Here is a 21,349-nt window from a genome sequence, read left to right as displayed (position 1 = left end):
GGAATGCAAATAAATACTTACTTTTTTCAGATAACGTAACGTTTATGTTAAAGTGGGCTAAAGAATCACATCGAATGGGGGGCGATACAACGTCGCGGTATCGCCCACACGACAACGCATCCCACTCAAGTTCGACGTCTAATGCGTGAATTTTGGCTCATTCTTTATTAATATCGCTTTGCGACCTATTCCAATTCACTGGACCCGGTTTCTATGAAGGTAAGTATATAAAAAGCGTAATAGCGTATAGTTAAAAGCTTCAGCTTAGTTTGGCGAGTGTTGAAATTCAACTGTGGACAATATTCTGTTTCGGAGTAAATACATCCCTTAACGGCAACGACGAACGTTCGGCCGAAAGAAAACGATATCAAATCGTCGACAGGGTGAGACTGTAACTTCACCTCTGAGTAATTGCATATGCTTCAAAATGCTGATGCGTAAGGTAGACAACTTTTAATCTTAATATTCATTTCCTTTGAGCAAGATATGCCAATCAAAATGAAACAACGGACCTATTAATTTGGTTTCAAAATATAATCTAAGTGATAATCCACACCCTGAGACGGTTTACATTTTTACCTGTTCATGACATATGGGTACAAGCTATAACGAATGCATAGTTTTATACTGAAATAATTTGTCAAAATCGAGTTGTATACCTGTTGATAGTGAAGTTTATTGTTGTTATATCACAATATTAATTTGAAGTTCTTGTGTGCAACGACAAATTGATTTTTCCTAGCTGCAGGCTCGTTTCTGGTCAAACCGTTCTATATGGCGACTATAGCATTGCTATCACTGTATCACGTGTCGATCATTCGGACCACATATTATTTTACCAATAATAAACTCATGTTACATTAAATGCTATAAGCGGAAATTTATGACTAGTTTGAAATAATAAGATCAATTTTCACCACAACGTAAAAGGTAAATAACAGTGAGATAATAATGAAAAATTACAATTTGATATTTGATAGAGTACTGAGCCATCTCTCTAAGCCTGGACCTTGCCAATTTAAACTGCAGCTTCAGTATCCGGTTTAATCCTCAGATAGCTACGCGAGAACACTTTGCCGGGTGATAACTTGAGGTGAGAACTACTCGTTCAATACACCGACTGGAAGGGTAAACACCAGCTGCCGTTCGCTATAATTGTAATGTTTATAACACTCTACCAACAGCGCTTAGGATTTTATGATACTATTAAATTAAATGTACTTTGAAATCAAGACAGTAAAATATGGATGCTCACCATCAAAAACTTTGTTATCTGAAATTTGATTAATACAGGTGTACCCTGAACAGAAGATTTATATTGATTGGTGTGCTTGGCTCGGCACACATATTATTTGCGGGAAAAAGATGGTACGCGAGTTGTACACTAGAAGCAAGTTTTTAACGGACAGAATTACAGCAAATCCTACTGTCTTTAAGGTCGTAATTAATAATTGCAGCTAATGCTACACCTGTCATTTTCGTCCGTGGCTAGCAGAAAATATTATTGAGATCTTTTAATGATGATCGAAGAGAATAATATGACGATGCAACGAATAGTACAAAATCTAGATGACGGACTAGGGGGTGTACTAAAATATGATAAAAACCCTTGGTATGATTCAATATACAAGAGTATTGGATTCAGTTTTAATTTAAGCGGTTTTGACTATGACGTCTTCACAAGTTTATTTCACGTATGAGAATTTTGAAACAAGGGAATTCTTGTTAATAGTGAGGTGTTAAACATTTCAACTATGGTTATTATTATGCACACAGTGACCGGCGTGAAAGAATTGCCGCCCAGTTAATAAATCCCTTCGGCTAGCTTACCATTAACTCGGCCAACGAGGCTATGCAGAAACCAACTCGATTTAAAAGCGACTCGGTCGAGAAAAAACTTTCCTGAGTTGACCGTATTATATAACGCCTGACAGATCAAAAGTTTCCATAATAAACTTGTCCTAAGCTTAACCTCTATTGGGTTTTGTCTTGCTATAATTCAATATAAGCGAGTGTATGTCAAGTTGTTGATTTACAGTCGAAAAGTTGACAATCTGATCATGAAACTTTATACAAGATGAAAATATTATACAGCTTTATACTTGTCCATGAGGACTATAGCGTCCGTTTATTACCCTGAGGGGGCCTTGCGTTACCAGAAACACATCGCTCTTCCCCAAGGCCGTAAGCCGAGGGTTTTAATGTGCTTTGATATTATGCGCCAGAACAGTCCACGTGACAAGTTTACATGACGATTTTCGCCACAGCGATAACAGTTGTACCTATTTCGTACAAAATCATTCTTAGCATACCTAGCAACACCCTTGGTTGCAGTTGAACTTTCTCCGATGAGCTGTTCAAGTTGCTACGCCGTTGGCATGGAGAATCTTGCTCATTACCCTCTGTTTTTTCAAAGCTGCATGTGACACAAGGGACCAGACACTTTTCCAAATTTGGACAAAAACTATTTCTCTAAGGAAATAGCCTTTCAAATTTACCGTCTGACGTCACTTTTGTCCATTCTGTAGGGCGTAGACGTATATGTTTTCCAATCGCGTGACGCATTAATATCGTTTATGTACGATTTGTGCACATTTCCGACAGCCAGCCTATGTTAATGTGTAAAAATGTTACCTTTTTCATTGATATAAAATCCTTGATCTTTAATGGGAGGAGGGGGATAAAAAGACATTGCCAAAGCCGGAATGATACAGAAATAAGAAACAGAAACTGTTCAGTATTTATATTTGTATTTTCCAATATATATAAAAGAAGCCTTATTACAAGGACACTCATAAATTGTTTACAATCACATGATGTAAATAAATACCTGTGTATCCGCTTAAACCAATTCGATTGTTATTTTACTATTATGTTTAAGTCGGCTAATAAAACACATTCAGTGGAGGCGATAAAAAGACGCGTTATCACCCACACGACAACGCATTGCCTCTCAAGTCCGTGCGTGAATTTGGCTCATTCTTCATTAGTCGTCACTATTCCAATTCACTGGACCGGGTTTGTATGAAGGTAGGTCTATAAGTAGCGTAACAGCGTATGGTTTAAAGCTTCAACTTGGTTATGCGGGAGTTGAAGCTCAACTGTTGACGATAGTCTGTTTTCGGAGTACATTCATCCCTCACCGGCAACGATAAACGTTCGGAAGGTATCGATTCGTCGAAAGGGCGGGATTGTGACTTCCCCTTTGAATAATTGCATATGCTTTAAAAATTCTAATAAATAAGATAGACAACTTTGTTTCTCAATATATATTTACTTTGAGTAAGATACATGTAACAACAGACCTATTGTCATGTTTTTAGGGTTAATCGAAGTAATCAATTACATCTTTGGGCGGTTTACCATTAGATTTTTACTGGTTGACGACATATAGGCACCATCGATAGCGGATGTATAATACGAATGGAGTTGAATATCCGTTGCCAGTGAATTTTATATTTATTTTATATTATTATTAATTTAAAGTTCTTGCGTGGAACGTCAAAATGAAGTTTTTGCTAGCTGCTGACTCGTGTCTGGTCAAAAACCATGCTATATAAGTTTGTTATTAGGTCTTGATCAATCAAATCTCATTTTTTGCGCCTTTTATATACTTGTATGATATCATAAGATTATTCATAAAATACCGGGTTTTATGTCGGGTCGCGTCTCGGACAATACCTACAATAACTTTATTATTATACTCCTTTTTTAGTCCAACTTTACAAAATAATAGTCAAAATTAAAGCGTTTTTGGGATGCCCATCGTGCACTGCACTGAGCGATCGCAAGCAGACTGGGAAGGCATTCAGCGCGTCCGCTAAGCGCGCATAACGAAATTTGAACCCGGGCAGCGCAGTGCAAGTGGTAGAAATTGTAGGTCAGCAGCATAATTTCACTCAACTTCACAGGTTTTGGATTGACGATTATTAACTTTGTTAAGTACTGAATGCTTACAGGTATATTTTTTTAAATTCAAAATCATCTCCCCTTTTTCTTCTCGTTGACGTCAAGGTGTTTTGAGGTCAAAGGTCAAATAGTGTCTAATAATACCTAAATCATTGTATCTCGTGTCGGGGTTATTGGGCTCCGCGTCCCCTCATACCGCACTTACTGCACGACGAAACTCCATAGGTTACAGACGCAGGTGTATAACATTACATGGTATGAAAAAGTGTATGATCAGTCAAAAATAATCAGATCAGTTTTCTATACAAGGTAATGAGGTAGTTAACAATCAGATAATCATTAAAAATAACCTTTGGTGTTTGACAGTTTAATGTGCTATCTCTCTAACCCTGGGCCATGCAAATTTAAGCGAACACCTGCTACTGCAGGTTTAGGATTCATTATAATACTGAAATCGCTAAGCGACAACACTTTGATAACGTAAGGTGAGGACTGCTTGTTCAGTACACTGAAAAGAAGGGTAAACACCAGCTGCCCTTTAGTATTGTAATGTTAACAACAGACTACCAACAGAGCTTAGTATTTTGTGATACCATTATGTACTTTCAAGTCAAGACAAGAAAATGTGGATGTTCACCATCGAAAATTTCTTTATCTGAAATTTGATTAATACAGATGTACCTAGAACAGATGAATTGTATTGGTTGTTGTGCTTGACTCGGTCCTCACATTGTATGCGGGAATAAGGTGGTACGCTACTTTTGCACTTGAAGCAAGTTTTCCACAGACAATATTGCGTCAAATCCTGCTGAAGGTCGTAGTTGATAATTGCACCTAATGCGACATCAGTCGTTTCGTCCGCGGCTAGCAGAAAATAGTTTTGAGATCTTTGAATGATGATTGACATAGAATAATTGGATAATGATGATGATTGGATGATCCGAAAATATGATAAAAATCGTTGTCATTACAAAGTTAAGACATGATCGTGTCTTATTTATATTCCTTGTATATGAGGAGTGATTTAATTTAGACTAGCGGTTTTGACAGTGACATCTTCACTATATTAGTAGTTAATAGGGTGCTATACGTTGTGAGTTCGTATGCACGGAGAATATACTTTAGAAACAACGGAATTCATGTTAAAAATCAAGTGTGTTACATTTCACCTATGTCAGATTATTATGAAGACAGTGACCGAAGTGAAAGAAATACAGCCAACTTAATGACACTTTGTGGCTAGCTTACCATTCACTCGGTGAACAAGAGTATGCAGAGACCGACTCGGCTTTAACGCGACTCGGTCGAGACAAACCGTCCTTGAGTCGACCGTAACAAATTAAGATTGACAACTCAAAACTGCCCATAATTAATTTGTCCTAAAGCTTAGGCCTTATTCTGTTTTGTCCTGCTATAGTCAACATAGGCGAGAGTATTTAAATTTACTGATTTATGACACACTGTGTACTGTTGTTTCATCTGGTCTTGCAATCAATCAAAAGTTAAAAATCTGATTATAAAACTTCATACAATATGACAATATAAACACCTATCACCTGAATATGAGGGTTATGGCGCCCGTTTACTACCCCAAGGGACCGCGCGTTACGAGAAACACATCGCTATTCCCTATTATAAACGTGTCTCTCGAGTATCATTGATAAAGCTGGTAGTATTGAAATAGGCCTGTAACTACTAGTGACATACTTAGGTCAGCCCCTGTGCATTGAAAAAAAAAAACAACAACAAAAAACAAAAAGGCAAGAGGAAGGAACGGGGAATTTGAACATCTGTTTCATGTTTGTCCTTGAATCCTCAACTGCATAAGATTCACGTACTAGATTGATGGAAATCTGTCGAGGTGTCTTTGCATTTGCTATAGTATTTCAAACTGATCAAAATCCTCAATCTTTTTATGATATTTTCCCAGCTAATGACTATTACCTACTGATCGTGTCATATCGTTTGTCAGATAGAACCTTGCAGACACGCTGCAAGTCAGATTTCGTGCTCTCCATATGACCTAGTACTCTCTCCCTGACAAAATCGCGGGTTAACACAACTATGTTTACAGTACAACATTTTGTTGTAACGACCACGTCAAAGTTGATGCAGACAAATTAGGAATGACACAACTAAATTATGTTGGCTCAAAAAGGAAAAATCTTATTGCCTTCTTTTGAATTGAATTTTGATTGTCAGTTATAATCTGTTTAAATGTTTGGGTGGTACATTCCTCGATGTCGCTCGTAAGTCCTGGCCCTGAGTCCTACGTATGGTGCTATGAAGTATAAAGTGCACCACTTGTAATTTAAAGTATCGGCCAGTCGTTATAAAACTGCATAATTGGGCTTACTGATAAAACACTTTAGATAAGGCTTTTTCTGCCAAGGTTGTATCTGCGGCAGGATCATTGCGAGAATAAACAACGTTAAGCGACAAAGAAGTTTTACATTGAGAAGTCTCTTATTTCTGTATCGTTCCGACTTAGGCAACGTGTTTGCATCGCCCTTCGTCCCATCAAACTTGAACATTACCTATCTAAGTAGTATCTAAGTAGTATGAAAGACTGCGCTTGTACTAAGCACGTGAGCCATTACTTGGGAGTGACGTCATATAATTCAATAAAGCTGTGATACAACTTTTGAATACAAGTTAATTTTTTCATTTTGCAAGACGAAATTTAGTTGTTTGCACAGACAGAAAATAATCTTGTATGAAATATAAATTGTGGTCACGCGAATAAAAGAAGCTTTACAACTAGAAGACTCATAAATTACTGATTTGCAATTATCATGATGTCAATAAATATCTCTTTCTCCGCTTAAACCAATTCGAATGTTGTTATTTTACTATAATGTTTAAGTCGGCTAATAAAGCACATTTGGTGCAGGCGATAAAAGCCGCGTTGGCGCCCACACAACAACGCATTCTCATTGAAGCTAGACGTCCTTTGTGTGAATTTTGGCTCGTTCTTCCACAGCCATCGCGTTACAACCTATTCCTATTCACTGGACCCGGTTTTTACCAAGGTAGGTTTATAACTAGCGTAATATTGACTGGTTTAAAGCTTCAGTTTAGTTATGCGGGACTTGAAGCTCATCAACTGTGGGCGATATTCTGTTACGGAGTACACTCATCTCTCAGCGGTAATGATAAAAAACATCATCAATTCGTCGACAGGTAGGGACTCTGACTTCTTTTTTGAATAATGGATATGCTTTAAAATGCTGATACACTAGATATAATCTAAATATGTATTTGCTCTTTACAAGATATACCGAAAAGCATATAACAACAGACCTATTGTTGTGGCCTCTCGGTTTAATCGAAGTATGGTCGCGCTCGTAATTGGGGGAATTACGAGTTGAGGTACCACTTTGGCTCGTAATGTTTCCAGTAACTGAAGCTGACATACCAAAATGTAGATTGTAACGCAGCCTTGTACTTTATTGCAAGAAGGCAACCGTAACGTTCACCGTCCAAGGTCTGATCTCTAGTGTATCTAGTCTAAGCTCTCTACAAAGTCAAATACATCTCTTAACTTACATGAATACAAAAGTTATCACGTGGTATTTTTCGTGCCAGTCTTTGATAGGTTCTTAAGATTAAATAAGATCATACCATGGGATATCCCCTTCTCGATTGTTCTCATTTAATCCTTAACCAATAGTTAATTAAACTATCACACTATCGCTTATATGCTTCTCGTATGATCTGAGTCAATGACCTTCACACGCCTTGGCCACGTGAGGGACGCTTCGAGACGAAATTTCCTCAGGGAGGGCTTTACAGTATTAACCACGCCCTGAGACGGTTGACTACCATATTTTTATCTTTTGACAACATATAAGCTTGGGCACAAGCGATAGTGTAGCACATACGGAGTTAATTTGTCAAAATCGAGTTGTATACCTGTTGGTAATGGAGTTCATTGTTATTATATCACTGTGTTGATCTGAAGTTCCAGCGCGCACAGTCAAAATGAAGTTTACAAGCTGCTAGCTCGTGTGTGATTCTTTGGAGATGGACGTATCTATTTTCCCGTCACGTACCACATTCTGGCAGATAGCAACACGGACTTAACATGTGGCGTGTCATAATGCCGTTTAGCTACGATTTGTGTATATTTACGATAGCCAGTCTTTGTTAATGTGAAAAATATTACCCTTTCCATTGAAGATTGTAATTTCTCTATCAGTCACTGAGTCCTCCAATAACGCACTTAAAGGAGTTCGTAACCACAATTGTTCACATATATAAGTTCTCAAAATCCCGTAACAAAATTATTTATATCAGGTACAGAATCCAAAATGCTAGCACGAAATGTTGAATTTCAACATTTCGAATGCCTATAAAAACCTTGTCCTATCTTGATGTAAAATGTACCGCAACTTATCTTATTTCAAATAACCCCCGATTCTGCCGAGTTAATCTGATCCCTACAACTGACCGTTTTCTGAGTTCCGCTGCTACTATTTAAGACAAACCATGCAGTTAAATTATCCTTCGTAGCTTTGGATCATTGCATTAGCGATGATTATCCCATTAAAATGGTCAAATAATCATTTTCATTCAAGGTAATACAACATTACCAGGTCCATTGGAAGTTTGTAATTTACAAAGATAAGTAGGGCCATCCTGAACCACTAATAGTAATTGGATTGTACTAGTTGTCCGGAATGGGTAAGCGTACCCTGCTAGCACGCTACACCCGTCACGATTGGTTCTAAAATTGTCTGAATTGTATGAATGATACCGAATATGAATTACTGAAATAAGTCAACGCCATGAATGTTGTCACTAATCGTTTTGTCGTATTTGGCCACAATGTTGTCCCATCTACCATACAACATTTTGAAAGTAATGACTAGTCTTTTTGATATGCTTTGTACGGATTGTCTGATTGTACTGTTAACTGGTTTAACTCTTATCTGACAAATCGCCAGCAAGTTGTTGACGTCATAGGAAGTATTTCTAATAGACATGATGTTACAGGAGGCGGTCCACAAGGCTCAATTTTAGGCCCTCTTTTATTCATGATTTTTATGAACGACATGTCTTTATTTGTTGATTCTTCTACCTTACATAAGTATGCAGATGACCAGACAATGCTAGCAAAGGGTAAATGCATTAGTGATGTTAACGATGCAATACGAAAATATATCACTCCTATTTCAAATTGGACTACTACGAATCATATGCGAATTAATGCCAGAAAATCAAAATGCCTTCTGATTACAACCCATTCTAAGCGCAGTAGTTTAAATGAAACTCACAGTTCATTATCTGTACTGATTGCTGGCACTTTTATTCCTCAAGTAAAATATGGTGAAATTTTAGGGGTAACACTTGATGAAACGCTGTCATGGAACGTCCATATAGATAATTTATGCAAAAAACTTAGTCAACGAATTGGTTTACTACGCAGATTACGTCGATATATCCCTTTTGATCGTCGCATTATCTTATATCATGGTCTCATACAGAGTACTTTAGATTATTGTTGTGTTGTTTGGGGTAATGCAATGGCAAATAATATTGACAAAGTTTATACTCTTCAAAAACGGGCTCACGCACACTTTTTGAGTTATCATCTGATTTACTCTCAAATGCTTTATTTTCTACATTTAATGTTATGTCGATTAGACAAAGAATTTTTATTTCATGGCACTTTTAATTTTCAAATGTATGAATGGTTATGCTCCACAATATTTATCTAATTTATTTACTCCACAAAGTAATGTTCATGATTATTTTACACGCTCAACAGGACGTGAGAATTGTCATGTACCAAGATGTGTTTTAGGCACTGGACAACCTAGTTTTCATTTCCGTGCCACGAAAGTTTGATTACCGATTGAAGTGGAAAATTTGACCAGTCTGTACACATTCATATGTAAACTGAAAGAATATGTTTAAAGAAATGTTCCCCTTTAATATACTTTTGTTTTCTTGTATTGATGGATTTTTTTTTCCTTTTTTTGAAAAGTGTTTGAGCCCCGATGAAAATTACTATTTCAGTAACTCGGCCGCTCAGTAAAAGTGTAAATAAATAAAATAAAAGAAATATGCATTCCTGTCTCACTAGTTTTGATGCCAATGAGTTGTGTCTTATTTAAAAATCGGCGTAGGAATCACTCTGTCAACAATATCTGAGAATATGAGAGACGTATACCCCATAAGCAGATGTAGAGCGAATATCACTTGACAAGTGGGGATAATTTACAATTTGAAAATCGAGATCGTCCCTTTTGTCATTCAGCTTAGCGTGTATTCCATTAGTACCTACTTGTTGGAACAGATCCAGATAGGAATCTGAGTTTTAACCCTCGGTTGTTTCTTTCATTTTCAATGCATCTGGGTAAATATGATGTGAATGATTTGATATGTCCTGATTGTCTAGAATATTGAGATCATCAAAATATCTTTGCGTGCCGTAAAATCGCCTCGTAATTTTTTTTTGGACCCCGCTTTTTAAAGGGATTGTAGGAACTCTGCTCCATATGAATACAATATATGATATTCATTATACAATAATTATGATAGATGATTTGGCGTTAAGCAATCTGTCCAAAAGGCACGACACGGGCCTTAATTGCAGTGTTGTAGTGTGACGATCTTTCAAACAACACACCGATTGGAATTGATATAGGATAATAACATAGTGAAGTAATGTCGGTTTAATCTAACAACGTGAGCTAATCAGCTTTTCGTTTTTCTTTTTTTGTCTTTTTAAGCATTGCACTTGGTTTGTGGAATACGTTGTAATATTGCAACATTCAGCTAAAGCGAACCTAACACTTTTGATTAATTTGAAATATGTAACGATCCAAGTATCCCAAAATTAGTTCCAATCTTGTTCAACCAAACTACAAAAACAAAACACACGTATTACATTTTCTCAATTTGTGAGTAGTTGGTTATGATATCGCAATAACGATGGTGTTGGTGTATGTTTTTCGTTTCGAAAACTGTGCGACATTTGCATTGTCATGTAGTATTTGAAATTTCGTCTTTCTTTCAAGAAAAACCATATATGTTCTAAATATGTAAAAATTACAATAAGAATTTATGCAAGTGTTTGGCGGAAAGAGTACATACACCGGTGAGAAACCGAGCTCCTAGTCATGCCTGCTTTTCTTTCCTGTGCCCCAGGCATCAGTAGTGATAAAGTCGTCACACAGATAAGGAGAACCTCGAAGTAGAGCAACATCATGAAACTTAAATTAAACAATCACATTTCAGAGTTGAATGTGTGAGATTGCAAAATTCTCAAGTACACATGATTATGACCTGAGATTACGTGCACCAGCAAGAAGCAGACATGGAAAACGACAACAAAAACATTCGTTACGAAACGGTTGCAGCCATCGACATGGATACTATATCGAATCAAAAGGACAAGGTGGGTATAATATCATTTCAAAGTTCTTGGTATCAATGGATATCTGGTACTTTCCGTATAAACAGAATTTGTGGCCGACTCGTTTTGACTCTGACCTTTGAATAGAAAGGTTTGAATGATCACGTGAGGAGAGTTTGAACAAAAGTTTAAATCCGACACTTTCGAGGCTCGAACTGCCTTAAATTCATTACAGTGTTTTTCGCTGTGTTTTTGCATCTCTCCTTTGATCTGCTGATTTGGAAAGGGGTCAAAATATTTTAACTTTATCTCTACTATATTCAGTCTTTAGGATTCTACGAATAAAAGAAATATCAATTTAGATTAAACCATGAACTAACAGTTTTGGTGAAATAAAAATATATATGTATATATACCTTACATATCTCTGGATTCGCAAATTCTAGTTTATTTTTTTTGTTCTTTTTGATAAAACAGCAAAAAGACATAATTTGGAGATTCATCAAGGACAACAATATTAAACAACGAAACGAACAAGGCGACGGAAAAGAAGATGTAGACTCGTTCGGAGAGATTGACTTTGTCGGATTTGGACAGTTAACTACCACAAGAAAGCCGGTAGGTTGTACCATTGTGTAAAAAGAGTGGATTACAAATGTGAAGTCAACATATAATTTGTGATAGAGTATTTGCGTTAATGGGAGTTGTAAATTAGAGTTTGTCGCAATAAGTTAAAAAAGTACCGATGATCGTCAACCATAAAGGCGTCCTAAAGAAGGAATATAATTCTGGCATTGCAAATTCCTTTGAAATATTCCTTATTTTAGCCCCTAATGACTTGGTAAGACTTAAAGTTCTTTGCCTAAAGTGTTTTCCGTGAAACTTAAAGTTCTTTGCCAATGGCATTTTCCGTCTATTGTAAACGTCTGTCAAATGTCTTCATTGTTGTTCTCTTTATTCAACGAGAAATCGGATACTTTTCGACACTTATCAGAACATTGCTATTATAATCTGAAGGAATAAAAATATAAATTTTTCGAATCCATCTTACTTCTGCATCCAACAGTGTCTTCTCTTAAGTCAATACAGTAGCCTAGTGCCGATCAGTAAATCCATACCATGTATAAACGAGCATGGTGCCACCTCGACATCTTTTGATATATTGTAATTTTCGAGATTGGTGCCACTATGACCATCAAGATATGCGAAGGACCGTAACTCAGCTCCAATCAGATGCTGAGAGAGTAGGTTTTGTGCCCCGAGTCAAGGTATTAATATTTTCCATTTACTGATATGAATTGTGTCATTCCCCCATGCACTATGTACATTGACATTCAAAATGGATGTCGAATTCTAGGAATGCCGTCATCTATGGCCTGTTGTATGCATGCTATGCTGAACACTTCAAAAAGTCTCGTTAAATTGGCTTTGATGCAACAGACAGAATTGTCCGATCCAAACTTCTGACATCGTCCAAGAATCGAGGTTTTTTTCGTTATTGTGACACATATTAAAATTTAACTTGCATTATGGTCATGCCTTTTTGTTGAATCTGAGAAGGCAAACAGACTGTTTGGTTTTGTTGATGAGACAGTTGTGAAAGCGTTTAAAATTTTAAAAAACGAGGCGATGTCATCCTCAAAGTAGTCAACTAACGAATGAGAACAAGAATTAATCAAACCCGTTAATAAAAGGCCATTTCAAATTCTTATCATGGCGTCTGTAATTTACTGTGACTACAGATATTACTTGATGTGCACGACAGATTATACTTCAGTACTATTTTACTATTTTCCAGTACTGTTTTATTTCAGTATATTCGTGTGGCTGAAGACACGTCTGTTGAAACATTATGGAAGCTTATGATTGACAAGTGGGAGATTCCTAAACCGAAAATGATCATTTCTGTTACTGGTGGCACAACAAACTTTGACTTCGAGGATGACCGATTGAAGATACTTTTCAATCAAGGATTGTTCAAAGCTGCTATTAGCACAGGTTCGAATCGGTGGTTATGTTAAAGTTGTGTCCTGTTTAAGATAGACAAACAGATGGTTTACATGAGAGATAATGCTAAATCTGCTTAAACTTAATCTTTGAAACATGCTTCTGAGCCTTCGAGCGACAGCCAGTGAAATTGATTTATCCTTACAATTATTCCTTAGAATAACACAGATTTTACCTTTGTCCTATTTACCACCTACGCAAGTTTCAATGTTCATTCAGTGATGCGCTACAATGTGTACAATGAAAAAACCGAAAGAAACTTTGTCACAGCCGTTGAGTATAGACATTTTTACGTATCATAATAATACTTTTTGTTACCCTCGCTGATATCCTACTTATCAGATGCCTGGATCGTAACTGGAGGAACTTCGGTTGGAGTAATGAAAAAAGTCGGCAAAGCGATTAAGAAAGAAAGTGAACGCACAACAGAGAATGAAGTAGTCGCCCTGGGCATCGCTACATGGAATATCATCGACAATAAAAAAGTCCTGACAAACACGTCAGTAAGTAAATTATCAAAATTTCCGACCAATTGTAACCTTAAGCGAGACCTAAATAACTAAAATCTCAAATACCTATACCTTTAATGTACTTTTTTATTTTTTTATTTGGTATGTGCACTGTTTTAAATTCTGCTCTATTCTGTTTATGAAATACGTGTGCGTAGCTATTCTTCTTGTCAACATAGTTTCCGTTTAATACAGAACGCGCCTTGTATGTGAAAGGCTTAAAATCTTGCTCAGACTTCCATGGATGAACCTTTCCATCGTTATCTTACTAAATCAACATTAAAAATCGGGGATCACCATGCATCGTTTGGAACTAGCGAAACAAACTACCCAATCATCTTGCGATGTTTAGAATAAAAAAATGGCCGCCATTCCTGTATTGACTCCATTCCTGTATTGACTCCTTTGAGATCTGAGACGGTGAAAGGTTTTCTTTCTTTAAGAGCTTCAAAATGAGCTCCTTGAGAGGTAGCTCATAAAAATTGTAGAAATTTGAAATTCCGACCAGCTATTTCTGCGGGGCGTTCTAACTTAATGTAAATGTTTTGTTCTGAACCCTAATATTTGTCCCGACTACTATTCAATTGACATTATGAATACAACACATTGGATATTGACATGAGTTGCATCTGCAGCGCTAACATTAATACTTACAACTTAAGCATAACTCAAAGAAATGCATAAAGTACGCTCATGTTCTTAAAAATCAGTGAACCGATCATTAAAAAATCCCAAAATATTGAAGTCAGATGTCTTTACTAAACATTTAACAATCTATGGTGTCTTAGTTTTAAAACATTGATGTCAAGAATTTTGGTTTCTCCGAGGACTCCCTCTCCATGGAGTTTATATTTGATTCCGGAGAGGAGAGAATTAGGTATGGCTCATTTATGTTCTGGTGCCATTGCTTGCATTTATGTTACAGAAACTTCTTCAATAAGACAATAGTTTGTACTTGAGTAACAGATTTAATCCATGCAGTGATTAAAGCGCTTTAGGGAAAGCAGGCAACGCAAAGTATGTGTGCTTATCGACCTAATGTATTAACTTTCCTCACAACGATGCAAAGTCAAAGAAAGGATGCTGGCCAGCAAAATACGCTGAGCGTGATCTGAAATGGGAAGATCGCGACGGATTCAAACTAAGAGCACTCGACTGTAACCACACACACTTCATACTTGTTGACTCTGGCGAGAAGACATATGGAAAGGAGCTTGAGTTGCGGGCTAGGCTCGAACGATACGTGGCAATAGACGATGGGAAGAAAAATGGAGAGATCGTTAAACGTATGTATATATCGGTAGAGCTGATGCGAACGCCTATCTATATTGTAAGGAAGATTATGATTGTACTGTTTTACTTTCAGAAAAAACAAAAGCTCAGGAAAAGTCTAGGGTGCCTTTGATATTTTATACTAAAAGCTCTCTGCGATGACCGACGGTTAAGTGCTGTTGTAGTTAATATGATCATCTTAATATCTTTTGTTCACGGTTCTTACTTCAGTCTCACGAAACCGCCTCTAGTTTACAAAAATCGAACAACAAAAAGGTTTCCAATTTTCCCCGACGCCAGAATTTAATGTAACACTTGCAGCCAATTGTTTTCATTGTCATTCGTTTACCAGGAGTTGTCATCGCATTATTAAGTTATGTTAAATATTGACTATTGTCTTTTGTGAAAATAAGATTTAAAATCAACACACGTATCCTGGTTTCAGCAATAAGTCAATCTTTTAATCATAAGCGAATATGATAATGCCTGAAATGGATTTTATACATAAAGCAAGTCAATCTAGTGGTCCAAAGTAACGGTATTTGTCTTGCAGGTACCAAGAGCCAACAGGAGGAAAACATTGCCATACCTGTTGTATTGGTGGTTGTAGAAGGTGGATGTGGAACCTTGGAAACAGTATACAATTATGTTAACCAAAACAACACTGGCGATGGTGTAGAGGGTCAAGCTAGAAAATGTATACCAGTAGTTATAGTTCACGGAAGCGGTAAGGCTGCCGATATCATCGCCGAATCTTTACGTCTAACGGAGGAAGTGGCCTTCGAGTAAGTATATCAAATAGTGACTTATTTAAACCTATATACCATGGCTAGTTTCCCATCCGACTGTGTTCGATTTCAGATTTCAGATTAGTTGACTTCTCATAATTATGATGTAGTGATTGTAAAACTATAGCAAACCATTGATTTCCGTTGCTAAATTCTAGCCTTCTGCATGTGACCTTTAGATTACTTTAGTTCTTAAGTAGATATTTCAGAATGTACTCCAGTTTTGAGATAATAATGTGACCAGGGATACAGTATCAAATATCCTAACATCCATCAGCATTCAGTGATCGACCTAAGGTATCTGATAAAATATTTTGTTTTGCTTCATGTTCTTTAGAGATGCTGTCAAGGAGTTAAACGACGACATACATCTTATGCTAGGCAATACCGAAAGCAAGTCAGTGGAGGATTGTAAAACCTGGTTGAAAGAAATCTGTGGTGACAGGTCAAGAAAACTGGTACGCTGTTCACGTGATACAACAAATACAATCAACATCGCTTTGCTATTATAGTTGTTGCTTTCCATGATACACTGGCAAAGGCCAATTCATACATACGCATGAATGTATTTGAAGATGATTGTCATTACAGAAAAGGTGATCTAATTACAGAAAAACCATATTGCATACTCGTATGCATTGGCTGATCTAGGCAAATGACAGCTCTATGCCATACTTGAATTTCAGTTTTATTTTATTCTATATTTGTTTGTATTAATTGTTCCTTTAATTTTCATTTTAGGCGAATTATATCTGAACTGTTAGCGTTGGTTAACTTTAGTGTTTATTTCCATCTTTTTTAATTAAATTTTTATTTTAATTATTATTTAATTTGGTTGTTTGTTCGGTTGTTTTCTCTGACGGTTTATATGCTTACTTTTCTTTCAGTTATTATTCAGAAATTTACAAACAATTTTTCAGTTTCAGATTTGTTAAACATGAATGGGCCATGTAAAAATTCGCTTTCAAATATCCACACGACTGGATTTCAGAGTTGTTAAAACAATATTTGCTTAAATACAGAATCCCTTTTCCTAGTCGTTTATCTCATTTACACCAAATAATCCTGATGATACCTGTTCCAGCAATTTCTTAGGTACTTATGGTTGATTAGATTGACAAATATGCCTTTTTTTTCAAATTCCTTTCAGATAACGGTATTTAATATGGACGATGCCGAGTTGAAGGATATTGACCGAGCCATCTTGCGTGGTGTACTGCAAGGTAAGTTAATTAATAAAAAGAGAAATAACATTTTTCTTGTTGAATGTTTGTAATTGTAATTGTCAATGTCTCTGAAACCTCAGTTGCTTTTCAACAACGATCTGAAAAACGTTTTACGCACGAACAATTCGTATTCTTCTACTTCAAGCATTCCCTGTTTCAACGCAATTGGATTTGGCAGTTGAATTGAATAGGTGTGATATCGCCAAAGAAGAAATTTAACGGTTGACAACGTATCTTATTGGCAGGTATGAGCACTGTGTTATGTGTCTGTGTTTACAACTATTGTATTACGAATTCTGACCTAGTGTTATCTGATTATGAATTGGAATGAATTTGATTGTTTTTCTACAGACATTATGTTCGAAAGAGTTATGCCGGAATTATATAATGCAGCAACTCGACAATATTGCGTGATCAGTTTGCCCTTTTCGTTTTTTTTCTATCTACTTCAGTCTGTAATGTGATCTTTACGTTATCGCCCACCTGTATGCGTCCCTGTTCTACGGGTGCACTTCAAAGAACAATTCGACGGGAACATGTGTTGCGATAAAATATTAGTCTTGCTGTAGGCACAACTAAAATATTCACTTTATTATCAATTTATTCCAAAATCTTTATAGCTTTCACTTGTTAAAGCGATAGAAACCTTGAAACGAGACAATCAAACTCGTCAGGATAACATCCCAGTTTGGGTTAAAGCCCAGTTCGGACTTAATCCAAAAATAAAACAACATATAATGATTGCAATTTCAAAGGAAAACAAAAGACATAAACACCTCATAATCTTCCTAACACCATAGTTAATCTCGATCCCGGGCCCTTTTCAAGCAAGGGCATATAGTAAACTGCTAAATGATTCCAGGTGCATGTCCCTCTCGGTTTCAATGTCTGTGATCGAAGAAAGTCATTCTCTGCCTGTGTTGTTGCATACTACCTCAATTATTTTGCAACCTTCCTTTATTCATACTTTCAACGAGACTGTCACAATTGAAGTATGTAACCGGAGGTTATTTTCACGTTTCAGACACACATTGATTCACTCAATCACATCTTGCTTTCGGCGTTAATACAGAACAAGGCAGACCTTGCTGAGGTGATCGTTGCCTATATCGTGGATATGGACAGGTTTTTGACCTACGAGAGGCTGTATGCCTTATACTCTTCGGTATCCACTCTATTTTTCAAATGTTTATTTTTCGTCTTGAGGCATATAGGGATCAAGATATAAATAAGATATGTGCATATCCGCTTTGAAATTAAAACCAAACCAAACAAAACAAAAACAGCTGTTTTCTCTTTAGGGTGTTGACAAAGATTTTTTAATTTTTATTTTTTGACAATTTTGGCAGCAAAAATATCCAAACATTATGCTTAACTCTTTGTAGAAAAATAATGTACCTTTATGTTTATTTGGAATTGTCGATTATCACATCCGGTGAAAACTAAGCACCATATGCTGAGGGACATATGAAATGTCTATCATGATAATAAACAATTATTTAAGCTTATTAGATAAATAATAATCACGGCTACATTATATGTCATGACGCAGCCTGTATACGGAGACGTTGGTGATGCCGATATCCGAATTAGCACTCGACACATCCTGAGAGAGAAGTTTGGAGTTGACAAACCGGTAGGCAGTCGGGTGTTGTTAGCACTGTGTTTTTTCTCGTCATATCATAATGCAGGTCCGTCTCACCTTTCAAACATTCTTGCCAGGGCAATGCTTTTAAAAGTGAAGTGTTGTTGCGCGCATGAGTGATAATACTATGTGAATGAAAAATAATACAAAATGGGGCATCACACAACAAAGATATTGATTTATAAAATATGCTCCTGAAAGCTCTAAAACGTTTTTATAATCTATTTTAACTGTGAAAAAAATGAACATTTCTTGGCGGTGGTTATCCTTTTGAAAGTCGTTATTATTTTAAAAGTCATACGACATTTCGGGAAGTTTTTTTTTTCTGCAGTATGAATGTGGCGTATATTATGCAGTTTGTTCACAAAGAACAACATATAAACGTACGGCAGGATACATATCTAGTTTGATTTCTTACCATTTAGGATTGAGACTTTATAAGTAAACTGCATGATAACATATTAAATATAGATAAAACACGATAAAGCTTTCTAGCAAGTAACAATCATGTCTAAATTTTATCGTAAATGCAGGTTGTACAGTGGAACGCTTCCTATGCTTTTATCAATATAATAATAAACAAAACGTCTTGAAAGAGTTTTCTTGATGTTCGAGAAGTTAACGACCTTACTATGCACTCTCTGATCTAATTTTAGAAGGACGCGAAGTTGTTCGAGAGAGTTTCTTCTTTGCTCAAAGAGCTGACAGAAGATGAATATGTTGAGCTCTACCAAGAAAAACCGCGAGAATGCGAAAAGGTGTCGGATCCCGACAAACATTTATTCTTGTGGGCAGTTTTGTTAAACAGAAGATCCCTGGCCATTTTGTTCTGGAAAAGGCTTCTCACTGGCAATATAGGTTGGTACTACTCTTTTTAGCATTCTACATATTTTAGATTTCAGTCAAGAAACTCAATTAACGAAAGTTGGATTTTCATATAAGATCTTTCCTTTCGCATTATCACGTGAATATTTCCATTGACTTGAATATAAGTATATTATTGGACTTGAGACTTAATTTAAACAAAAAACAATGTCTTAGCGCACAGATATCGATGTTTGCCACCTTCAGCATTATGAAAAAGATCCATTTCATCCAGTCATTTGCAACATTTTAGACAAAGCAAGGATTATCGTTGATATTAAAATCTATCATATAACATGTACACGTACGATAGTTAACTGTCCACGGCAAAATGAGAAAAAACAACTATGTTCCTGCTGATTTGGTAATAAGTATTTATGCCGTTACTGTGCGAAGGAACCCTGCATTACCCGTTGTGAGTGGATCTACCAAAATCGAGTACACCGTCCTAGTAAAACTGCAATTTTGAAAGTGCGGAACAGGTTTGAATTATTGAACGATCAATGAACGAGCTAATTAATCATACACAGAATTTGCAATTGTAGTGGCAGCAGAACTTTCTACTTTCGGATTTAAATAAAAGTGCTTTGGATTCTTGCATAAATGACGTCCGTTTATGAATATATATATATATATATATATATATATATATATATATATATATATATATATATATATATATATATATATATATATATATATATATATATATATATATACAACCTGGGATAATGAAATGTGTTATATAGCCTTTTTATAGAATTAGTTGGACTTTGTTCATAAGTGGTTCCAACGAGATGGTTGCTCAAGGGGTATCCTAGAGAGGGATATGTCCTTCCACTAGCAGCATGTCCTCATTGTCATCAGCTATGATGTATTGCCTTCATTTTATGTATAAAAGTAACAATAATATCCATATTCAGAGATGTTAGAGTCATTAAAATGCCCGTGTCACGTTTTGTCTTCGCAGGTGCAGCTTTGATTGCTGGCAGGATCCTTCGAGTTTTATCGGGTTATGCAAAGAGGAAAGAGGAACTCACCTTGCACTTTGATCTTTTAAAGCATGCTGAGTGAGTACTCTTTAGAATTCAGATCCTCTTGTTTCCAGGGAAAGTTAAAATGTAGAAGGTTCTTGTAACTAACAAAACTTTCATCATTGATGAAAGATTAGGGTTTATGCGGATACGGAGATGTTTTCAGTTGACATATTAACAAGGCAATATCGGCATCAAAGAAGTTTTTTGACAACTATTTAAAAAAGCTATAGACTGAAGAAGATGTAAGTCGTCACTGCACTTTAATAGAACAGTAGCTTTTTTCATCGTGTGCTCTTATTTGCCGCTGGCTTTCCCTACCTTTTCCCACAGTGAATTTGAAAATCTGGCTACTTACGTACTGGATATGTGTTATGAGTCTGACAAAGAACTAGCTGAACTAGTCTTGGTGCGCACGCTGCATGCATGGGGGAAAACGACGTGCTTGTCCATCGCATATTCGGCGCAACACATGAAATTCATGGAACACGATTGTTGCCAAACCAAACTTCTTAGGATCTGGAAGGGAAACATGTTGATAAATTCGAAGGCACAGTGGTTGACTGTAAGTATTTTCGCCGAAATAATGCTTTCATTATTTTGCCTGAAACCAAGCCTACTCAGTTATATGAATGAAAGCAAGCGGTCAATAAGATGAAAAATGAATCTTTAAATTTTTTGACCAAATTCACTGTAAGATTTTCCCCTTCGAAAAATGCTTTAATCTTG

At 36.4% G+C, this 21,349-nt stretch overlaps 1 protein-coding gene across 1 annotated transcript; it reads left to right on the top strand.

Moving 5' to 3' along the window:
- Nucleotides 1–6,836: 6,836 nt before the first annotated feature.
- Nucleotides 6,837–21,185, top strand: LOC139129455 (transient receptor potential cation channel subfamily M member 2-like). Its single transcript, XM_070695086.1, has 15 exons — nt 6,837–6,941; nt 11,158–11,317; nt 11,753–11,893; nt 13,090–13,273; nt 13,625–13,785; nt 14,861–15,077; nt 15,617–15,848; nt 16,189–16,309; nt 17,002–17,074; nt 17,223–17,322; nt 18,102–18,242; nt 18,630–18,713; nt 19,379–19,580; nt 20,557–20,656; nt 20,954–21,185. Exons 2-10 carry the CDS (start codon nt 11,237–11,239, stop codon nt 17,294–17,296), a joined length of 1,284 nt encoding a protein of 427 aa, XP_070551187.1. The 5' UTR covers nt 6,837–6,941; nt 11,158–11,236; the 3' UTR covers nt 17,297–17,322; nt 18,102–18,242; nt 18,630–18,713; nt 19,379–19,580; nt 20,557–20,656; nt 20,954–21,185.
- Nucleotides 21,186–21,349: the final 164 nt, after the last annotated feature.

Source organism: Ptychodera flava, chromosome 3 (assembly GCF_041260155.1).
Source record: "Ptychodera flava strain L36383 chromosome 3, AS_Pfla_20210202, whole genome shotgun sequence".
NCBI lineage: Eukaryota > Metazoa > Hemichordata > Enteropneusta > Ptychoderidae > Ptychodera > Ptychodera flava.
This window is presented reverse-complemented; position numbering and strand designations above follow the sequence as displayed.